This window comes from Arabidopsis lyrata (assembly GCF_000004255.2).
Source record: "Arabidopsis lyrata subsp. lyrata unplaced genomic scaffold ARALYscaffold_7, whole genome shotgun sequence".
NCBI lineage: Eukaryota > Viridiplantae > Streptophyta > Magnoliopsida > Brassicales > Brassicaceae > Arabidopsis > Arabidopsis lyrata.
This window is the reverse complement of record NW_003302549.1, coordinates 23,772,596-23,791,155: the sequence shown is the minus strand read 5'-3', so window position 1 is coordinate 23,791,155 and position 18,560 is coordinate 23,772,596. Positions and strand designations below refer to the sequence as shown.

At 34.8% G+C, this 18,560-nt stretch overlaps 2 protein-coding genes across 2 annotated transcripts; both read right to left on the bottom strand.

Annotated features, from left to right (window-relative positions):
- Window positions 1–12,512: 12,512 nt before the first annotated feature.
- On the bottom strand, window positions 12,513–14,531 carry LOC9306904 (FBD-associated F-box protein At5g38590). Its single transcript, XM_021016380.1, has 4 exons — window positions 14,337–14,531; window positions 13,237–14,097; window positions 13,015–13,155; window positions 12,513–12,933 (listed from the first exon to the last, which is right to left on the bottom strand). Exons 2-4 carry the CDS (start codon window positions 14,044–14,046, stop codon window positions 12,631–12,633), a joined length of 1,254 nt encoding a protein of 417 aa, XP_020872039.1. The 5' UTR covers window positions 14,047–14,097; window positions 14,337–14,531; the 3' UTR covers window positions 12,513–12,630.
- Window positions 14,532–15,906: 1,375 nt separating this feature from the next.
- Window positions 15,907–17,833, bottom strand: LOC110226581 (platelet binding protein GspB-like). The gene has a single exon (XM_021018535.1). It carries the CDS (start codon window positions 17,831–17,833, stop codon window positions 16,550–16,552), a length of 1,284 nt encoding a protein of 427 aa, XP_020874194.1. The 3' UTR covers window positions 15,907–16,549.
- Window positions 17,834–18,560: the final 727 nt, after the last annotated feature.

The window sequence follows — 18,560 nt, the reverse complement described above, 5'->3', positions numbered from 1 at the left end:
CGATCATTTCTATTTTCTCCTTCATATCATTCGATACTCAATTTTTTTTTTTATAAGTTTCATGATCTTTTTATTAAATTGAACAGAAATCTGAGGAGATGTTTATCATAAAGCTTTTTTTTACCATGTTTTGGTGCATCTAAAATTACTTTATAGAAAATAGATTTCATAGACTCATTCCTATTCGTAAACATAGGATTTCAACGTGAAATTTTGCACTTTATCTTGACCATTTGAAAAATACAAAAATCTCTTTCTACATATATAATTTAACGTATATTATGATTCTAGAAAGTATTCTTAATGTGACATTTACGAACTCATAAAAATTATTCTAATTTTAAAATACATTTATTTTTTTAAAAAAATCCTTTTTATTTCTAGGGGCTTTTGCAAAAATGCCACTTTTTCAATGCCACTTTTCAAAAATACCCCTTTTAAAAAACCTTATAAAAAATGCTCTTAAAAATATAAGATTTACCCAAATATGTATGTAATATTATTAAAACATACACAAACTACATTTCTATGTATCTAAAATCTTATAAATACTTTATAAATACCTTATAAATGCATTTTAAATACTTTTAAAAACCTTTAAAATATCTTGTAAAACCTTTGAAAAACCTTAAAAATTCTTTAAAATAACTTGTAAAACCTTTAAAAACACCTTATAAAATTTTATAAATACTTGGATCGAGTCTTCAAGTAGTAGTTACAATCCATAAGTACCTTATAAACCTAATAAAACTTTATAAAAATTTCAGATTTAAAAAGGGGCATTTTTTAAAATGGACATCTAAAAGGGGCATTTTTGAAAAGAGGCACACCAAAAGGGGTATTTTTAACAATTTCCCTTATTTCTAATGAAAAACTCTTCTATCTACCATTACTATTCTAATTTCCAAATAGCATTCTCAAATATTATTATTAAACAGTTTTAATACTCGATAAGATTATTTTATTTTTATTTTTGAAGTTCAGGATAGTTTTTTTTATTATTGCAAATCACCTTAATTTTTTTCAATCTATGTTAATTTTCTAAACACTAATTAATATTTAGTTTTTCTTTTTTAGGTATTCACTTTTTAATTTAGAAAAAATTAATAATATAGAAAATATACTAATATATATTATATTATAATTATAAATAATAATATGTTCTAAATTATTTTTATTTTTTAATCGGTACTCAAATTTTAAATGTCTATTTTCCAGAAATGAATTGCTTTCTATTTTAAGTAAAAACCTTTAAATTTGGTTTTTTAACTCTTATTTTCTTTACTCTACTAAATAATTGTAACTCTTAAAAAATAAATTTTGTACCATTAAAATATATGATAAGTTTCTTTTTTCGTATCTCTAACTATTTAAAAATATTTACTCATTATATGTTAAAATATAATGATCTAATATTTATTCAATCTCTATTCAAAAATTTCATATTGTATATGATCTAATATACAATTTTTTTCGTTTTTTCATAATATTTCATTAATTTTTGTCAATTATTATTTTTATTTAATGTGTGAATTAGTTTTAGTTTAATTGTTTTTGTTTTAATAAATGAAATAGGTGGAGCCCACAAAAAAAAAAAATTATGATGACATGGATGCTGATGTGGACACCCTAGATGGAGAGAAAACTCTCCCATTATATATATAGATTTGGTATTTATTAATTCTTACTTTCTTTATTCTACTAAATAATTGTAATTCTTAAAAGTGATTGTTGTTCCATTAAAATATATGATAAGTTTCCGTTTTCTTATCTCTAACTATTTAAAAATAATTACGCATTATATGTTAAGATATAATTATCTAATTTTATATTTCTCTAATCTCAATTCAAAAGTTTCATGTTTAAATATGAGTAAGATATAAAGTTTCTCCAACATAGTAAAACGTTTCTCACATTTTTCACTACAATATTTTTCGTTATCTTCTATGATTCACTCGTCGTCTCCCAACATCTACTCTCTTTTCTCCTTAGATCATTTATATTTTCTCCTTCATATCATTCGATACTCAATTTTTTTTTTATAAGTTTCATGATCTTTTTATTAAAGTGAACAGAAATCTGAGGAGATGTTTATCATAAAGCTTTTTTTTACCATGTTTTGGTGCATCTAAATTGCTTTATAGAAAATAGATTTCATAGACTCATTCCTATTCGTAAACATAGGATTTCAACGTGAAATTTTGCACTTTATCTTGACCATTTGAAAAATACAAAAATCTCTTTCTACATATATAATTTAACGTATATTATGATTCTAGAAAGTATTCTTAATGTGACACTTACGAACTCATAAAAATTATTCTAATTTTAAAATACATTTATTTTAAAAAAAAAAATCCTTTTTATTTCTTGGGGCTTTTGCAAAAATGCCACTTTTTCAATGCCACTTTTCAAAAATACCCCTTTTAAAAAACCTTATAAAAAATGCTCTTAAAAATATAAGATTTACCCAAATATGTATGTAATATTATTAAAACATACACAAACTACATTTCTATGTATCTAAAATCTTATAAATACTTTATAAATACCTTATAAATGCATTTTAAATACTTTTAAAAACCTTTAAAATATCTTGTAAAACCTTTGAAAAACCTTAAAAATTCTTTAAAATAACTTGTAAAACCTTTAAAAACACCTTATAAAATTTTATAAATACTTGGATCGAGTCTTCAAGTAGTAGTTACAATCCATAAGTACCTTATAAACCTAATAAAACTTTATAAAAATTTCAGATTTAAAAAGGGGCATTTTTTAAAATGGACATCTAAAAGGGGCATTTTTGAAAAGAGGCACACCAAAAGGGGTATTTTTAACAATTTCCCTTATTTCTAATGAAAAACTCTTCTATCTACCATTACTATTCTAATTTCCAAATAGCATTCTCAAATATTATTATTACACAGTTTTAATACTCGATAAGATTATTTTATTTTTATTTTTGAAGTTCAGGATAGTTTTTTTTATTATTGCAAATCACCTTAATTTTTTTCAATCTATGTTAATTTTCTAAACACTAATTAATATTTAGTTTTTCTTTTTTAGGTATTCACTTTTTAATTTAGAAAAAATTAATAATATAGAAAATATACTAATATATATTATATTATAATTATAAATAATAATATGTTCTAAATTATTTTTATTTTTTAATCGGTACTCAAATTTTAAATGTCTATTTTCCAGAAATGAATTGCTTTCTATTTTAAGTAAAAACCTTTAAATTTGGTTTTTTAACTCTTATTTTCTTTACTCTACTAAATAATTGTAACTCTTAAAAAATAAATTTTGTACCATTAAAATATATGATAAGTTTCTTTTTTCGTATCTCTAACTATTTAAAAATATTTACTCATTATATGTTAAAATATAATGATCTAATATTTATTCAATCTCTATTCAAAATTTTCATATTGTATATGATCTAATATACAATTTTTTTCGTTTTTTCATAATATTTCATTAATTTTTGTCAATTATTATTTTTATTTAATGTGTGAATTAGTTTTCGTTTAATTGTTTTTGTTTTAATAAATGAAATAAGTGGAGCCCACAAAAAAATAAATTATGATGACATGGATGCTGATGTGGACACTCTAGATGGAGAGAAAACTCTCCCATTATATATATAGATTTCATTCAAGCTCCTTGATCATCTGAAGTTTTGGAACAAAATGTGTTATTTTCTTTTTTCATAATCATTTTAAAAGTAGTTATACGATACACTACATAAGCTTGTTTCTTGTTTTTGGTAAGAACGGATCTGGTAGCCAAAAGTGGGTAGACAAACCTCATTGCGATAACTAGATCGTTGGCAATTTTCATATCGTGATGCGATCAGAAAGCTCTAGATTTGTCACAAGTTTTCGGCAGTGAGTCTGGAACGTCAATATGCAGTACTTAATTAGATAGACTTATGTTTTCCCATGAAGATTGTTTGAAGCACAAATTAAAGTTGATTTAAGCACAAATGATTCTGTCTTGCATAAGAGATATCTTCTGTTTTCAAAGACTGGTCATTTATGACAAACTACAAATTTCATCGGCTGGGTCGCATTTGAGTTCTCTGGAGATCAACAGTGCGGTTAACTCCGGTTTTCAAAAGTGATCAAATCATTACATGTTCTGTATTACTAGAATGAAAGAAGGAAGAATTTTTCTGTTCTTTTGTTTATGCAGAAAACCTAGTAGAGGAGAGGAAAAGGTTGTGGGAGGACTTGAGAAATCATCATGATTCTCAAATGTTCAAGAATAAACCGTGGATAATCATGGGAGATTATAATGAGATTCTAGATGGGGAAGAACACTCGGGATTTGTTAACTCACCTACTCTACCTGCAAGTATGAGAGACTTTCAGGATTTGGTAAGACATTGTTCTTTGTTGGATATTGGGTCTCATGGTCCCTTATTTACATGGTGTAATTGTTAGAGTAAAATTCTTTTAGAGGTAATGGAGAAAGTGTTTAAGTATTTGAGAGAGAGTTTTAGAAAATACAACTTTTATTGCTTTGATTTTAACTTGAAGACAACTTCATAACCTTACAACAAAATGAGAGAGGGAGAAGGTATTTATAGCCTCCAAACTACAAAATATCTAAAATATTTTAATCCTAAATCTAGAGAGTTCTTAACATAATATCTAGATTACAATATTCTAATTATCTAGATTATTCTATAAGAATATCTAGATTTTTATGTTTAAGGAGGTGGAAGATGATTCTAGAAAATTTTAAGGAGGTGGTAATTATGATATTTCTAGAGAAAACTCTAGAACTTGGATTTGGCCCATCAAATGATTGTTGGGTAATTGACCCAATAATTAAACTTGATTCAAAATCAAGTTTAACTTTCAACACCCCCTCTTAAACTTGATTTTGCTACTCCAAGCAAACTCCTCATCTTGATAAAGTCTTCGCGCTTGAGAGGCTTGGTGAAAATATCGGCTACTTGATCATGTGTCTTCACATACTCCAATTGCACGTCCTTCTTGTTAACACACTCTCTAATGTAGTGATAGCGTGTGTCAATGTGTTTACTTCGATCATGGAAGACCGGGTTCTTCGCCAATGCTATTGCCGACTTGTTATCCACAAAAATCTTCGTTGGTTCCTCTTGTAGTAAGCTTAACTCCTTTAAAAGATTTCTTAACCAAATAGCATGGCACACACATGAAGTAGCCGCTACATACTCCGCTTCACAAGTGGATAGAGTGACAATTGGTTGCTTCTTCGACATCCATGTGAAAGCCGTATCTCCAATGTAGAACACAAAACCACTTGTGCTTTTTCGGTCATCTATGTCTCCACCCCAATCGCTATCGCTATATCCAACAAGCTTGTAATCATTAGAAGTAGAATAGTGTAAGCCATAGTTTATGGTACCTTTGATATAGCGAAGAATCCTCTTGGCCGCCTTGAAATGAGTTGTTGTTGGATGCTCCATGTAACGACTAACAACTCCGACCGCATATAAAATATCGGGCCTTGTGCATGTTAAGTATCTCAAGCTTCCAACCAAGCTCTTAAAGGTTGTTGGATCCACTCCTTCTCCTTCTTCATTCTTTGATAATTTGATTCCGCATTCCATTGGTGTGGTCACCGGGTTTGAGTCATCCATCTTAAACTTTTTAAGTACCTCCTTAGCATAGCCTTCTTGAGTAATGAAGATTCCATTGTCTTCTTGTTTTACTTCAATTCCGAGGTAGTAAGACATCAATCCAATATCCGTCATCTTGAACTCCTTCGTCATCTCTTTCTTGAATTCTTCGAACATGCTTGGATTGTTACCCGTGAATATCAAGTCATCTACATATAAGCATGCAATCAATATATCGTCTTTTTGAATTTTGATATAGAGTGCATGCTCATATGGATACTTGATGAAGTCTTTCTCCTTGAAGTACTTGTCAATTCGAGTATTCCAAGCTCTTGGGGCTTGTTTTAATCCGTAAAGCGCCTTCTTTAGCCTCAAGACTTTGTTTTCTTCTCCTTTGACTATGTAGCCTTGTGGTTGCTCAATGTAAACTTCTTCTTCAAGGTCACCATTTAAGAAGGCTGACTTGACATCCATTTGATGTATCTTCCACTTGTTTTGAGCCGCTAGTGAAATGATTAGTCTAACCGTTTCTAGACGAGCAACGGGAGCAAATACCTCGTCATAGTCGATTCCGGCTCTTTGACTATAACCTTTGGCCACTAATCTTGCTTTGTATCTTTCCACTTCTCCTTTAGAATTTTTCTTTGCTTTATACACCCACTTCACACCTATCGCCTTGTGCCCATTTGGAAGTGAAGCTAGCTCCCATGTATCATTCTTTTTTATCGCCTTTATCTCTTCATCCATGGCATTTCTCCAAGTCTTCTTTTCAATGGCTTCTTGGAAATCCATGGGTTCACACTCCGCAAATAGACAAAATAAAGTAAGGTTGTCTTGATTTTCGGTTACCTCGTACAGCTCTTGTAAACTTCTAAAATGAGGAGTCCTCTCACTTGAGCTTTCTTCTTCTTGAGGACTTGTTGGTGAAGTTGGTGGTGTAGTAGGTTCTTCTCTTGGTGGCTCTTCTCTTGTTAGCTCCGAGTCATCTTCTTCAAAGTGTGGAAAGAAGTTATAATCTTCTTCATTTGATTTCCAATCCCATTCTCCTTTTTCATCGAAAACGACATTTCGACTAATTATTGTCTTCTTCGTATCGGGATTATAGAGCTTGTAGCCTTTGGAGTTGTTATCATAACCAATGAAGATATACTTCTCACTTTTGTCATCTAGTTTACTCCGCTTCTCATCCGGTACATGAGCATGAGCAACGCTTCCAAAGACTCTTAAATGAGAAACACCGGGCTTCCTTCCGCTCCATGCTTCTTGTGGTGTTTTTCCCGAAACACTTTTTGTTGGAGATCGGTTTAATAGATAAACCGCACATGCGACCGCTTCCGCCCACAACTCTTTTGGTAGTCTCTTACTTTTGAGCATGCTCCTTGCCATCTCAAGAATTGTTCTATTCTTTCTTTCCGCTACACCGTTTTGTTGAGGGGATCTTGGCACCGTTAGTTGTCTTCGAATGGCGTTATCTTCACAATACTTTAAAAACTCCTTCGATGTAAACTCTCCTCCACGGTCGGATCTCATGGCTTTGATTTCAAGACCACTTTCCTTTTCAACATGGGCTTTAAACTTTTTGAAGTTCTCGAACACCTCGGATTTTTCTTTCAAAAACTAAACCCATGTTTTTCTTGAAAAATCATCAATAAAGAGAAGGAAGTAGTTACTTTTACCAAGTGATTTGGGCTTGATCGGACCACACACATCCGTGTGTATTAACTCCAACGGTTTTTGAGCTCTTGTACTTGACTCCTTCGGAAAGCTCATTTTGAATTGCTTTCCAAGTAGACATCCTTCACACACTTGATTTGGATGATTGATGCAAGGTAGTCCTCTCACCATTTCTTTCTTCGAAAGCAACTCCAATCCTCCAAAATTTAGATGCCCAAATCGAAGATGCCAAAGCCAAGACTCCTCCTTGTAGCACATCTTGAGACATTGTGCAATGTCATTTCGAATGTTAAGGACAAACATTCTATTTTTCGACATTGGCACCTTGGTAATGAGATTGCTTTCTTGGTCTCTTATAGAAAGGTTATTATCTTTTAGTCGAATATCATAACCTTTCTCTAAGAGTTGTCCAAGACTCAAAATGTTTGTCTTCATGCTCGGAATATAGTAAACATTTGATATAAATTGATGATCTCCATTCTTCAATCGGATGAGAATTTTTCCTTTGCCTTTTACCTCCATCTTCGATTCATCTCCTAAAGCCACATTTCCTCTCACCGATTCATCAAGCTCCGCGAACATACTTTTGCTCCCGCACATGTGATTACTTGCACCACTATCAAGGTACCACTTATGATTCTCTTCATGTCCACCTTTCTTGTAGCTAGCCATTAATAACATGTCTTCTTCTTGGACTTGTTCTTCAGCGTAGTTGGCCTTCTCCTCGACTTTTTTGTTGCTAGGAGCTTTACATTCTGAAGCATAATGTCCAAACTTCCCACAATTGTAACATTTGACACTTGATTTATCATATCTTGATTTTGGGCTTCCTCTCCCACGACCTCTCGATGAGTTTTCTCCTCTTTGGTTTGTGTTGTCTTCATATGGCCTCCAACCTCGTCCATTTCCACATCCACGACCTCGTCCTCGTACTTGACCACCACCTCGTCTTTGGTGATTTTGGCCATTTTCTTCTTTAGTAATCCGCATTTTGAGGACTTGTTCGACGATATCTTCTTTCTTCTTCTTCTTTTCTTCATAAGCTTGTAATGATCCAAGAAGTTGCTCTATTGACATAGCCTCTAAATCTTTTGTTTCTTCAATGACGGTGACAATATGCTCAAATTCTGGATCCAACGATCTAAGAACTTTCTCCATGATTCTTACGTCATCTAGCTTCTCTCCGTTTCTTTTAAGGTTATTAGTAACCGTCAACACTCTGGAGAAGTAATCCGAGACGAGTTCACCTTCCTTCATTTGCAATGCTTCAAATTCTCCTCTTAGAGTTTGAAGACGTACCTTCTTGACTTGATCGGCACCTTTGTAAGAGGTTCGAAGCTTCTCCCATGCTTCTTTGGCCGACGTAGCTTCAACGACCTTCTCGAACGTATCTTCATCTAATCCTTGATAGATTAGACAGAGAGCTTTCTTGTCTCTCTTTCTTGAGTCTCTCAAACCATCCTTTTGAGTTTGAGAAAGACTACCTTCATTCTCCGGTTCAATGAAACCTTTCTCGACTATCTCCCACACGTCATGTGCTCCTAGGATAACCCTCATTCGTAGACTCCAATTATCGTAGTTGCTCTTTGTGAGCATTGGAACTTGGAAGGGAACGTTGTTACTCGCCATCTTTAGGATCTTCAAGCTCTGATACCACTTTGTTAGAGTAAAATTCTTTTAGAGGTAATGGAGAAAGTGTTTAAGTATTTGAGAGAGAGTTTTAGAAAATACAACTTTTATTGCTTTGATTTTAACTTGAAGACAACTTCATAACCTTACAACAAAATGAGAGAGGGAGAAGGTATTTATAGCCTCCAAACTACAAAATATCTAAAATATTTTAATCCTAAATCTAGATAGTTCTTAACATAATATCTAGATTACAATATTCTAATTATCTAGATTATTCTATAAGAATATCTAGATTTTTATGTTTAAGGAGGTGGAAGATGATTCTAGAAAATTTTAAGGAGGTGGTAATTATGATATTTCTAGAAAAAACTCTAGAACTTGGATTTGGCCCATCAAATGATTATTGGGTAATTGACCCAATAATTAAACTTGATTCAAAATCAAGTTTAACTTTCAACAGTAATAAGAGAAATGGAGGTTTAATATGTAAAAAGTTAGACCGGGTCCTAATTAATGATACTTGGCTTCATAGCTTCCCGCAAGCATACTGTGTTTTCGAAGCGGGAGGATGCTCAGATCATCTGCGGAATAGAACTCAGTTAGATATGGGAAAGCCATCAACGAAGCGACCTTTCAAGTTTGTCAATTCAGTTGCAAGTATGCCGGAATTCCTGCCCCTTGTTCAGTCATCTTTCACTCTACATCTGCTCTCTTTCACTCTACATCTGCGATGTTTAGATTCTCGAAGAAACTAAAAGGGCTAAAGGCTAATATAAGAACCCTAATTCGGGAGAGACTAGGGGATTTGACGAAGAAAACCAAAGTTGCTTTCACAGAACTTTGTAAGAAGCAGGAAACAACATTAGTAAGCCCTTCTGTTGAAGCGATTCATGAGGAAGCTGAAGCATATGAGAAATGGAAACAAACAGAAATCGAAGCTTCACTGGCTCAATATGTTGGGGATCAAAACAATAAAGTGTTCCATAATACAGTTAAGATCCGTGAAGCACAAAATTCGATAAGAGAAATACTATGTGAAGATGGTTCACTTGTCTCCAGTCAAGAGGACATTAAACAAGAAGCGGTCAGGTTTTTCTCGGAGTTTCTTGGATATACACCTGATGATTATGAGGAAGCCACAATGGAGTCTTTGGAAAACTTACTACCATTTCGATGTAGTGAAGAAAACAGAGCAATGTTAGAGAAGGAGGTGACAGATGAGGAAGTACGGCAGGTTCTATTTTCTATGCCAGCAAATAAAAGTCCGGGACCGGATGGGTATAGTAGAGAATTTTTCACAAGTGCGTGGCCGGTGATAGGAAAAGCTTTTTACAGTTGCGATTCAGTCGTTTTTTACAAAGGGCTTTCTCCCAAAAGGGGTCAACACGACCATTCTTACTGTGATCCCAAAGAAAGAAGACGCAAAAGTCATGCAAGACTACATGTCAATCTCATGCTGCAATGTGTTATGCAAGGTGATATCGAAAATATTAGCGAATCGATTAAAAGGGCTACTTCCAGAAATTATATCTCCCAACCAATCTGCTTTTGTGAAAGATCGCCTGCATATGGAGAATGTTCTTTTAGCATCAGAACTAGTAAAAGACTATCACAAGGAAGATCGACATTTCCAAGGCTTTTGACTATGTTCAATGGTCATTCTTACTCAACACGCTTCAGGTCCTAAACTTTCCCGAGAAATTTATCCATTGGATTAGGCTATGCATTTCAACAGCATCATTCTCGGTTCAAGTAAATGGAGAACTTGCTGGTTTTTTCCGAAGTAAACGTGGTTTACGACAAGGCTGCTCTCTCCCCCTATTTATTCATGATATGCATGAATGTGCTCTCTCATTTAATCAATAAGGCAGCAGCTGAAGGGCGGTTTGGCTACCACCCAAGATGTCATAAACTCCTTCTAACCCATTTATGCTTTGCAGATGATCTCATGGTTTTTGCTGAGGGTACCAAATGATCGATAGAAGGAATTATATCAATTTTTGATGAGTTTGCAAGCTTTTCTGGTCTGAAGATCAGCTTGTAGAAGTCTACACTTTTTATGGCGGGGATAACGCTAGAAAGGCACGAAGAAATCAGAGAGAACTTCCCTTTTGAATCAGGAAATCTACCAGTCCGTTATCTAGGCTTACCATTGATGACTAAGGCTATGACGGGACAAGATTATCTCCCATTGATAAAGAAAATCAGAAGCAGAATTAGCTCTTGGACAAGCAGATTCTTATCATATGGGGGAAGATTACAGCTGATCCGATCAGTCCTAATGAGTATCACAAATTTCTGGTCTTCAGCTTTTAGACTACCAGGGAAGTGTATGAAAGAGATCGAACGGTTATGTTCTGCTTTCTTATGGAGCGGTCCAGATTTAAAGACTCATAAAGCTAAAATTGCATGGCATGATGTTTGTATTCCTAAGTGTGAAGGTGGCTTAGGTCTCCGACCACTAAAAGAGACGAATAAGGTGTGTGGTCTCAAGTTAATATGGAGGTTACTTGCTTCTCGAACATCTCTCTGGGGGAAATGGATTCATACTTACCTCATTAGACATAACTCGTTCTGGACTATAAAGAAAACATCTTCTCAAGGCTCGTGGATGTGGCGAAAGATCCTTAAGTTGAGAGATACCGCCAAGGAATATCACAAGATGGAAATCAAAAGTGGTAAGAAAACTTCTTTTTGGTAGGATCAATGGTCCTTCATGGGAAGACTGGCTGATATACTCGGTGCTAGAGGGTGCATCAATCTTGGGATTACTAAAGTGGTATGATGATGGAAGAGGTGTTATTAAACAGCCGAAGGAGAAGGCACCGTGTAGAGCTGCTGAACAGAATCGAAGCTGAAATAGAAGAAGTTAAAACCAAAATGAAGCTTGGTGTTGAGACGATGTTAATCTTTGGAAGTGTCGGACAGGTTTTAAAAGGAATTTCTCAACATGTGAGACCAGGAAACTCATTAGAGTGGAAAGGCCAAGGCGCGATTGGGCAAAAGGGGTGTGGTATTCCCAAGCCACACCAAAGTTCGCCTTTATTACCTGGTTGGGAATGCATGATAGGCTTTCTACGGGAGATCGAATGTTAACTTGGAACCAACGGATTGACCCCTCTTGTTCCTTCTGTCAAGAGCCAATAGAGACGAGGAACCATCTCTTCTTCAAATGTTGCTACTCTAGTCAAATCTGGGACAAGATTTCAAAAGGGTTTATGAGAAATAACTACACCTTACGTTGGGACAGACTCATAAATCTCATCTCCTCCTCCACTCTTGAACCACGTCCTCGGCTCCTTTGAAGGTATGGGCTTCAATGCACAATCCACACAATTTGGAGAGAGCGAAATAACCGCAGGCATGGAGAACGTCCTCGATCAGCCCTTCACCTCGAGAAAATCATTGAAAAGACCATCCGCAATAGGATATATCTTATACGAAACCTGGGAAATAGAAAATATGAAGACCTTCTCATCTACTGGTTTTCTACTCGGTTATAAGTCTGTAGCATTAGAATCTAATTTTTCTCTTCTCAAAAACGAAGCACTTGATGTAACAACGGTTTTTTTGATGAATAAATTTTACATTCATTCAAAAAAAGAAAAAAGATATAAACTAAATTTTTGTCGAAAACAAGTTTTCAAAATCTGGAACAATCTGCTCTTTGGTGGACACACACGGGATAGATGGAAATTAGATTTATGTTACACAGATGAATACAAATCCTCAACAAATACGAGTTGGCATGTGCTTGAAGCTCGTGGAGAAAGTGCCAACTCCTTGATCATTTGAAGGTTTGGAACATAATGTTCCTCTGTATCAGCCAAGATTGTTGCCGTCTTTAAGTGACGAGCGTTTTTCAAGATATAAACCGCAATATCTCTATCTTGTGGTCTCCCATAGTATCGTGACCACTTTAATGTTTGTAGACTCGACAACAAGCATTCAGGAACGAAATTCGGTTGATTCCAGGAAACCGTACCATTAAGCTCATCCGTTGCATGATCCTAAGACCAAGCAGAAGAATAAGATTAAAACCATACTGGGGATCAGACAAACAAGAAATAGTTTAAATCGAAGAAACTTACTTTCACTACAGAGATGTCTAATATTCGTAAGTTAGGAGAATCCTTGAGTAACTGGCCAAAGAGATTCGACGAATCCTCTCTACACACACATAGGTTCAGATGTTCAAGCTCCTTGAAAACTAAACCATCATCATACACAACCTGCCCACAATATCAAAATTATTAACAGAGAGTTCTATAAATGAGATTGACAACTTGCAGTTGATAAAATGGAATAACTACCTCTGAACATATTGTAAGATGCTTGACAGATGTGATTGATTCAAGAACACTCTCGAGATTAGGGTAACTAACATCGACATACGCTTCCCGCAGCTTAGGCATATTCTTAATCAAAGAGTTGTGATCCAAATCATTCCAATCCTCAAGTTTCAAATAGCTCAAAGAAGGAGTATCTATCTCATACTCATCTAACAACCAATCATCAGGTATAACGAGTGATAAACTCAGCAAAGACGGGACGTTAATAGTGAACTCTTTCACATTTTCATCGTCATCACAACATACCGATAGATCTTCAAGAACAGGACAAATAGATAAAAGCTCTTGAAGCATTTCTTCATCTACGAATTTCACACTTTTAAGTTTCAAAGTTTTCAGAGAAGGGAGACAAACCATAGAGGGAATATCCATGAGAGTCACGCGTCTGAGTTTCAAGGTTACGAGCGATTTGCAGGTAAACAAGCTACTCGGGAATATGTTTTCATTTTCCGAATAATAATCAATTTTCAGCTCACGTACATGGCGAGAAACTGCGATTTCAATCCATCGTCTGATATCTTCAGGTTTAATAGCTGGGCCATACAAATCAAGACACAATCTTTCTATGAAGGGAGCTCTATGTAACGGTAACTTCCTGTCGATAAAATCCCTAAGTTCAGGCTTTCGAGAAATGAACTCTAGTCTAGGCAACCACATCCAAAGAAACTCCCAACGTTTAGACAAAATGCTAGTGGATACAGCAACTTTTGTTGGAACAAACGATAAAATCTTCATCACCACATCATCAGGCAATCCACTGATTCTGTCCATATCTTACCAAATTCAAGTTACTGTTACAGTCCAAAAGATACTTGTCTTCTCCTGAAAATGAAGAGAATCACAAGAAAACAACACCATACGACTCATAAGGATTCTTCTTAATCCAAGTAAACGAATTATCAAGCACATAGAGGAACCCTAGAAAAGAAAAAAACTGAAATTTTCAAAGCTGGAATGAGATAAAACCCTAGAAACTACCAGTGATTTCGATTCCACTTAGAAAACAGAACCAAAAGATAAATCAGAACCCTAGAAATTAGCACTACATAGCATTTGCTTACAGTGTGTTAGAGGAAGTGGGAGATCAGAAGATATCGGAATCGCAGAGAATCGTCTCCTCCATCAAAGTTTCAGAATAACAAAGCTTCAAGTTCATCGTCGTCACTCACACTCACACCGGTTCGTGTTGTGGGCCAGAATGGCTTAAACCCATAGTGGGCCTTGGGGAGGGCCAGAGACTCTTTTCTATATGGCGATGTGGAATGGTCGAATGGATGACGATGACTGAAGACAAAATACAGTAAAATCTCTATAAATTAATACTTGATAAATTAATAAACACAATAAATTAATAAATTTGGCCGGTTCCGAGTCAGACATGTGTAAAAATTAATCAAATTCAATAAAATAATAAGATAATAAGTTTTTTGAAATCTCTATGTAAAAATTAGTTCCAATAATATCATAAATTAATAATCATGTAAATTTACATATATATATATATATATATATATATATATATTAGTTTTAGTGTTTTTCATTAAAAATAGTCAAAAGTTTTTGTAAGTTTTCAAATTTTGAATATGCATAATTTTTGTTTTAATAGTCGTATAGGTTTTTAAAATACAACAATGGATGTCACTATTTGTGAATTTTAATTTATGTATATCGTTTGTATATGTGAATTTTCTAATCGTTGTTATTCATTGTCAAAATAAATTATTTTCTCTTCAAAATAATAAGTATTTAAGGCTAAAACTATAAAATTTATAACATCCAAAACATTAGTTTCATTTAGTACGCATTACTTTAGCTCGTATTTTTAGTGAAAATTTTATAGAGGAAAATCCTATAAATTAATATCATTATAAATTAATAAAATATCATGGTCCCGACATTATTAATTTATAGAGGTTTTACTGTAGTTCATTAGTATTTTATTTTTTGTGATTTGTAAATGTGATTGTTTTGATTTTGATTTTTTTCCCCTTAAATTGAAATATTTTTTTATGAGATAATTGGCTCATAGACAATCGATCCAAGACTAATAAAATTTACGGAGTTATGCTTTTAAGCCCATAACAATGATAAGTTTAACCCATTATTTTCCTCTTTTTACCCTCACGCGCCCATAATCAGTTCATCGCCTTCTCGGAACCGTATGAACATGGCATCTTTCTCAGCCGCCGCTGTGAATATCCAGACCCCGCCGTCATCCTTACTCCAGCAACCAATCACCACACGTACCATGCCGCTAATCAAGTCATTCGTGACCTCCATCTCGAACTTCTGTTAACACACAACTTAGAGTTAGTTAACTACGGTATACAATTACGATTACTCAACTTATGTTCCCATTTCGAAGTAGTAAAGCGTGTATGTTGTAAGTGCGGATGAGGTAAGATAAATTGTAGAAAGTAAACGAGACAAGAAATTTGTTAACGAGGTTCGGTTTTTCCTACTCCCCGGGACCAAGTCCAGATTTCGATTTCACTAGAACAAGAAAGCAAATTACAACCAATTAACAAACGCGTAAAACAAGCCCAACCCTCTTGATTTACCGCTCCCTTCTATAACGTGAAACCTTAAGGATAATCTCTACCCTTAACTAAACTCCCCTTGAGTCTAGATTTAATCAGGATAACCTAACCCTGAGCTAAACTCCCCTTGAGCCTAGACTTCAAAACAAAACCACTTGATCACACAAAGCACAAAACCCGCAAAACTAAGTTGCACAAAACCGCGAAACTATGTCGCACACACCCTCTGAAAGCTCTCAATGATTTGCCTCTATGCCTCAGCTCTCTTGCTCCTCAAAGACGTCCTCAGCTCCTCCTTATATAGCCAAAACGATTTCCTAATCACCATAGGAGAAGATTTCCAATTTCCATAAGAAAAAGTAAATTTCCTTTTATACTTTTCCTTTTTCTCACCAAACTCCACTTTCATCAAGTCTTCCAAATCTCTTTAAGTCCTTTTTCCTTTGTGATTCATCCTCTAAACACGCTCCAAACATATCTTCTCAAACCTTCTAGAAACCGACACTCACACAAAAACAGTCGCATCTTGACTTACTTCTTGAGTCATTCAGCAACTCCATCAGACAAACTCTTGTATTACTTCTTGACTCATTCAACAACTTAATCAGACTGCAGCTACATCTTCAATCTCCCCCTTTTTGACTATGTTTGTGAACTCAACAGTTCTAACTCCAAAACAACATCACGAAACACATCATCATTCTCCCCCTGAATGAGTCACAACATGGTCAAAACTACTTAGAAAATTCTCCCCGCTTTGCAATACGAGGTTGATAGCCTAGTACACCACCTCCATAGAAATCATCTTTCCTAACCCAAATCTTCATGCGCCTTAAGCCTTCATGACTGGATTCTCGAATGAATCTGAAACAATTCCTCTTAATATGCCCTTGAACTCCACAATGATAACATGTAGGACCATGAAATCTCTTATCATAAGCATTCTCCATTCGATTTCTCTCCCTCAACAATCTGAAACACCTTGGCCTAATATGCCCAACAATACCACAATGATGGCAAACAGGTCGAAAAACTCGTTGAGGTGCACTCTGCAGTTCTTTAACTTTTCCTGTATCAGACTCTGTACCAGTTCTCGTAGTAGTTCTTGTACCGGATGCAGTCTCTGCCATAGTTGCAGTTTCTGACACACTTCCTGATCCAGACGTGATTTTTCCACCATAAACAAACACTGGATCTGATTTTGAAAGTTTTCCTTCAAATCCAAGGCCACACTTATCAATCTTGCCAATATTCAGAATATGATCCAACTTCTTTGTGCCATTATTAAGCATCCTCAAATTCTTTTGAGTTTCTTCAAGTTGTACTTTGGCTTGTGATGCTTCTTCTTCTTTTTCTGCAGCATATTTCTGTACTTCAATGACTTTAGCCTCTAACTTGAGTTTCTCCTTAGTTAACACTGAATTCTCTTCAACCATTTTAAGCCAATGCTCATATAAGGCTCTATAATTCTCAGCAAATTCTTCATCATCAACACTCTCTGCATCACTATCACATTCATCGTTTTCACTTTTAATTACAGGTCCTGTTGCAGATGCTGATGCAGACCCTGTTGCAGATGTTGATGCAGACCCTGTTGCAGATGCTGATGCAGACCCTGTTGCAGACACTGATGCAGACACTAATTCAGAGACTGACGCAGAATCTATATCTGAACTAGAATTGAAAGTTGTCAAAGCCACAAAATTCTTCAGATCTTCTTCTTCTTCATCTGAATCAGTTTCAGAATCACTAGTGACAACATTCATGGCCTTCTTCTTATGCTTTTGTAGATTGGCGCATTCCGAACGAACATGTCCATATCCTTTGCATTCAAAACATTGCACATTCTTTGATGAACTTCTCAACTCTTCATCAATTCTATCCTTCCTCTCTTTTCCCTTTCGTTTCAGATATTTAGTAAACTGTCTTGACAACATAGCCATTGAATCTTCAGTTGATGATCCTTTAAGAGCAACTCCAATGTCAACTTCCTTCTTCACTTCATCTACCTTCTTCATCTTTCCTTTAGCTTCATATGCTTTGCTTAACTCAAAAGCTTGAAGAATCCCAACAAACTCATCAAAAGCCATCTCATCTAGATTATGAGCTTCTTCAACTGCAGAAATCTTTGACTCAAATTTTGCAGGCAATGATCTCTTCAACTTCTTCACTAGCTTTTTGTCCTTGTAGACCTTTCCAAGAGCAAACGATTCATTAGATATGTCACCTAACTTTGCACTAAAATCAGCCACAGTTTCCTCTTCTTCCATCCTTAGATTCTCAAATTGCGAAGCCAACATATCCAATTTCGTTCTCTTAACACTTGTAGTACCTTCAAACATATTCTCCAATGTCTTCCATGCTTTTTGAGCTGATGCACATTGAGAAATCAACTTAAAGCGGCTTGAATCAATAGCATTGTAAATTGCAGTCTTAGCCTTAGAATTGCAACTTGATAGCTTTTTCTCTGCAGCAGTCCACTTATCTCTTGGCTTGAGACTTACAACTCCATCATCATCCGTAACTTTAGGAGCCTCCCAACCAAGTTCAATTGAATTCCAACAATCTTCATCAAGATTACTAATAAAAGCTTGCATACGAACCTTCCAATATCCATAATTCGCTGAATCAAGAAGTGGTGGTCTTGTCATAGATGTACCTTCCTTGTATGACTCCATCTCACACGATTCACAGCTCTGTCTTACTTTCTGAACGATCTCCTGAACAATCTTCTAAAGAATCTCC

Excerpts from the sequence above, each read along its gene's own strand:
- LOC110226581 (XM_021018535.1), bottom strand. The coding sequence starts at position 17,833 with ATGAAGAAGGTAGATGAAGTGAAGAAGGAAGTTGACATTGGAGTTGCT.
- LOC9306904 (XM_021016380.1), bottom strand. The coding sequence starts at position 14,046 with ATGGACAGAATCAGTGGATTGCCTGATGATGTGGTGATGAAGATTTTA. Across the intron at positions 13,156-13,236 it reads ATCTTACAATATGTTCAGAG|GTTGTGTATGATGATGGTTT; the intron begins GTAGTTATTCCA and ends TATTGTGGGCAG. Across the intron at positions 12,934-13,014 it reads TAGACATCTCTGTAGTGAAA|GATCATGCAACGGATGAGCT; the intron begins GTAAGTTTCTTC and ends GCTTGGTCTTAG.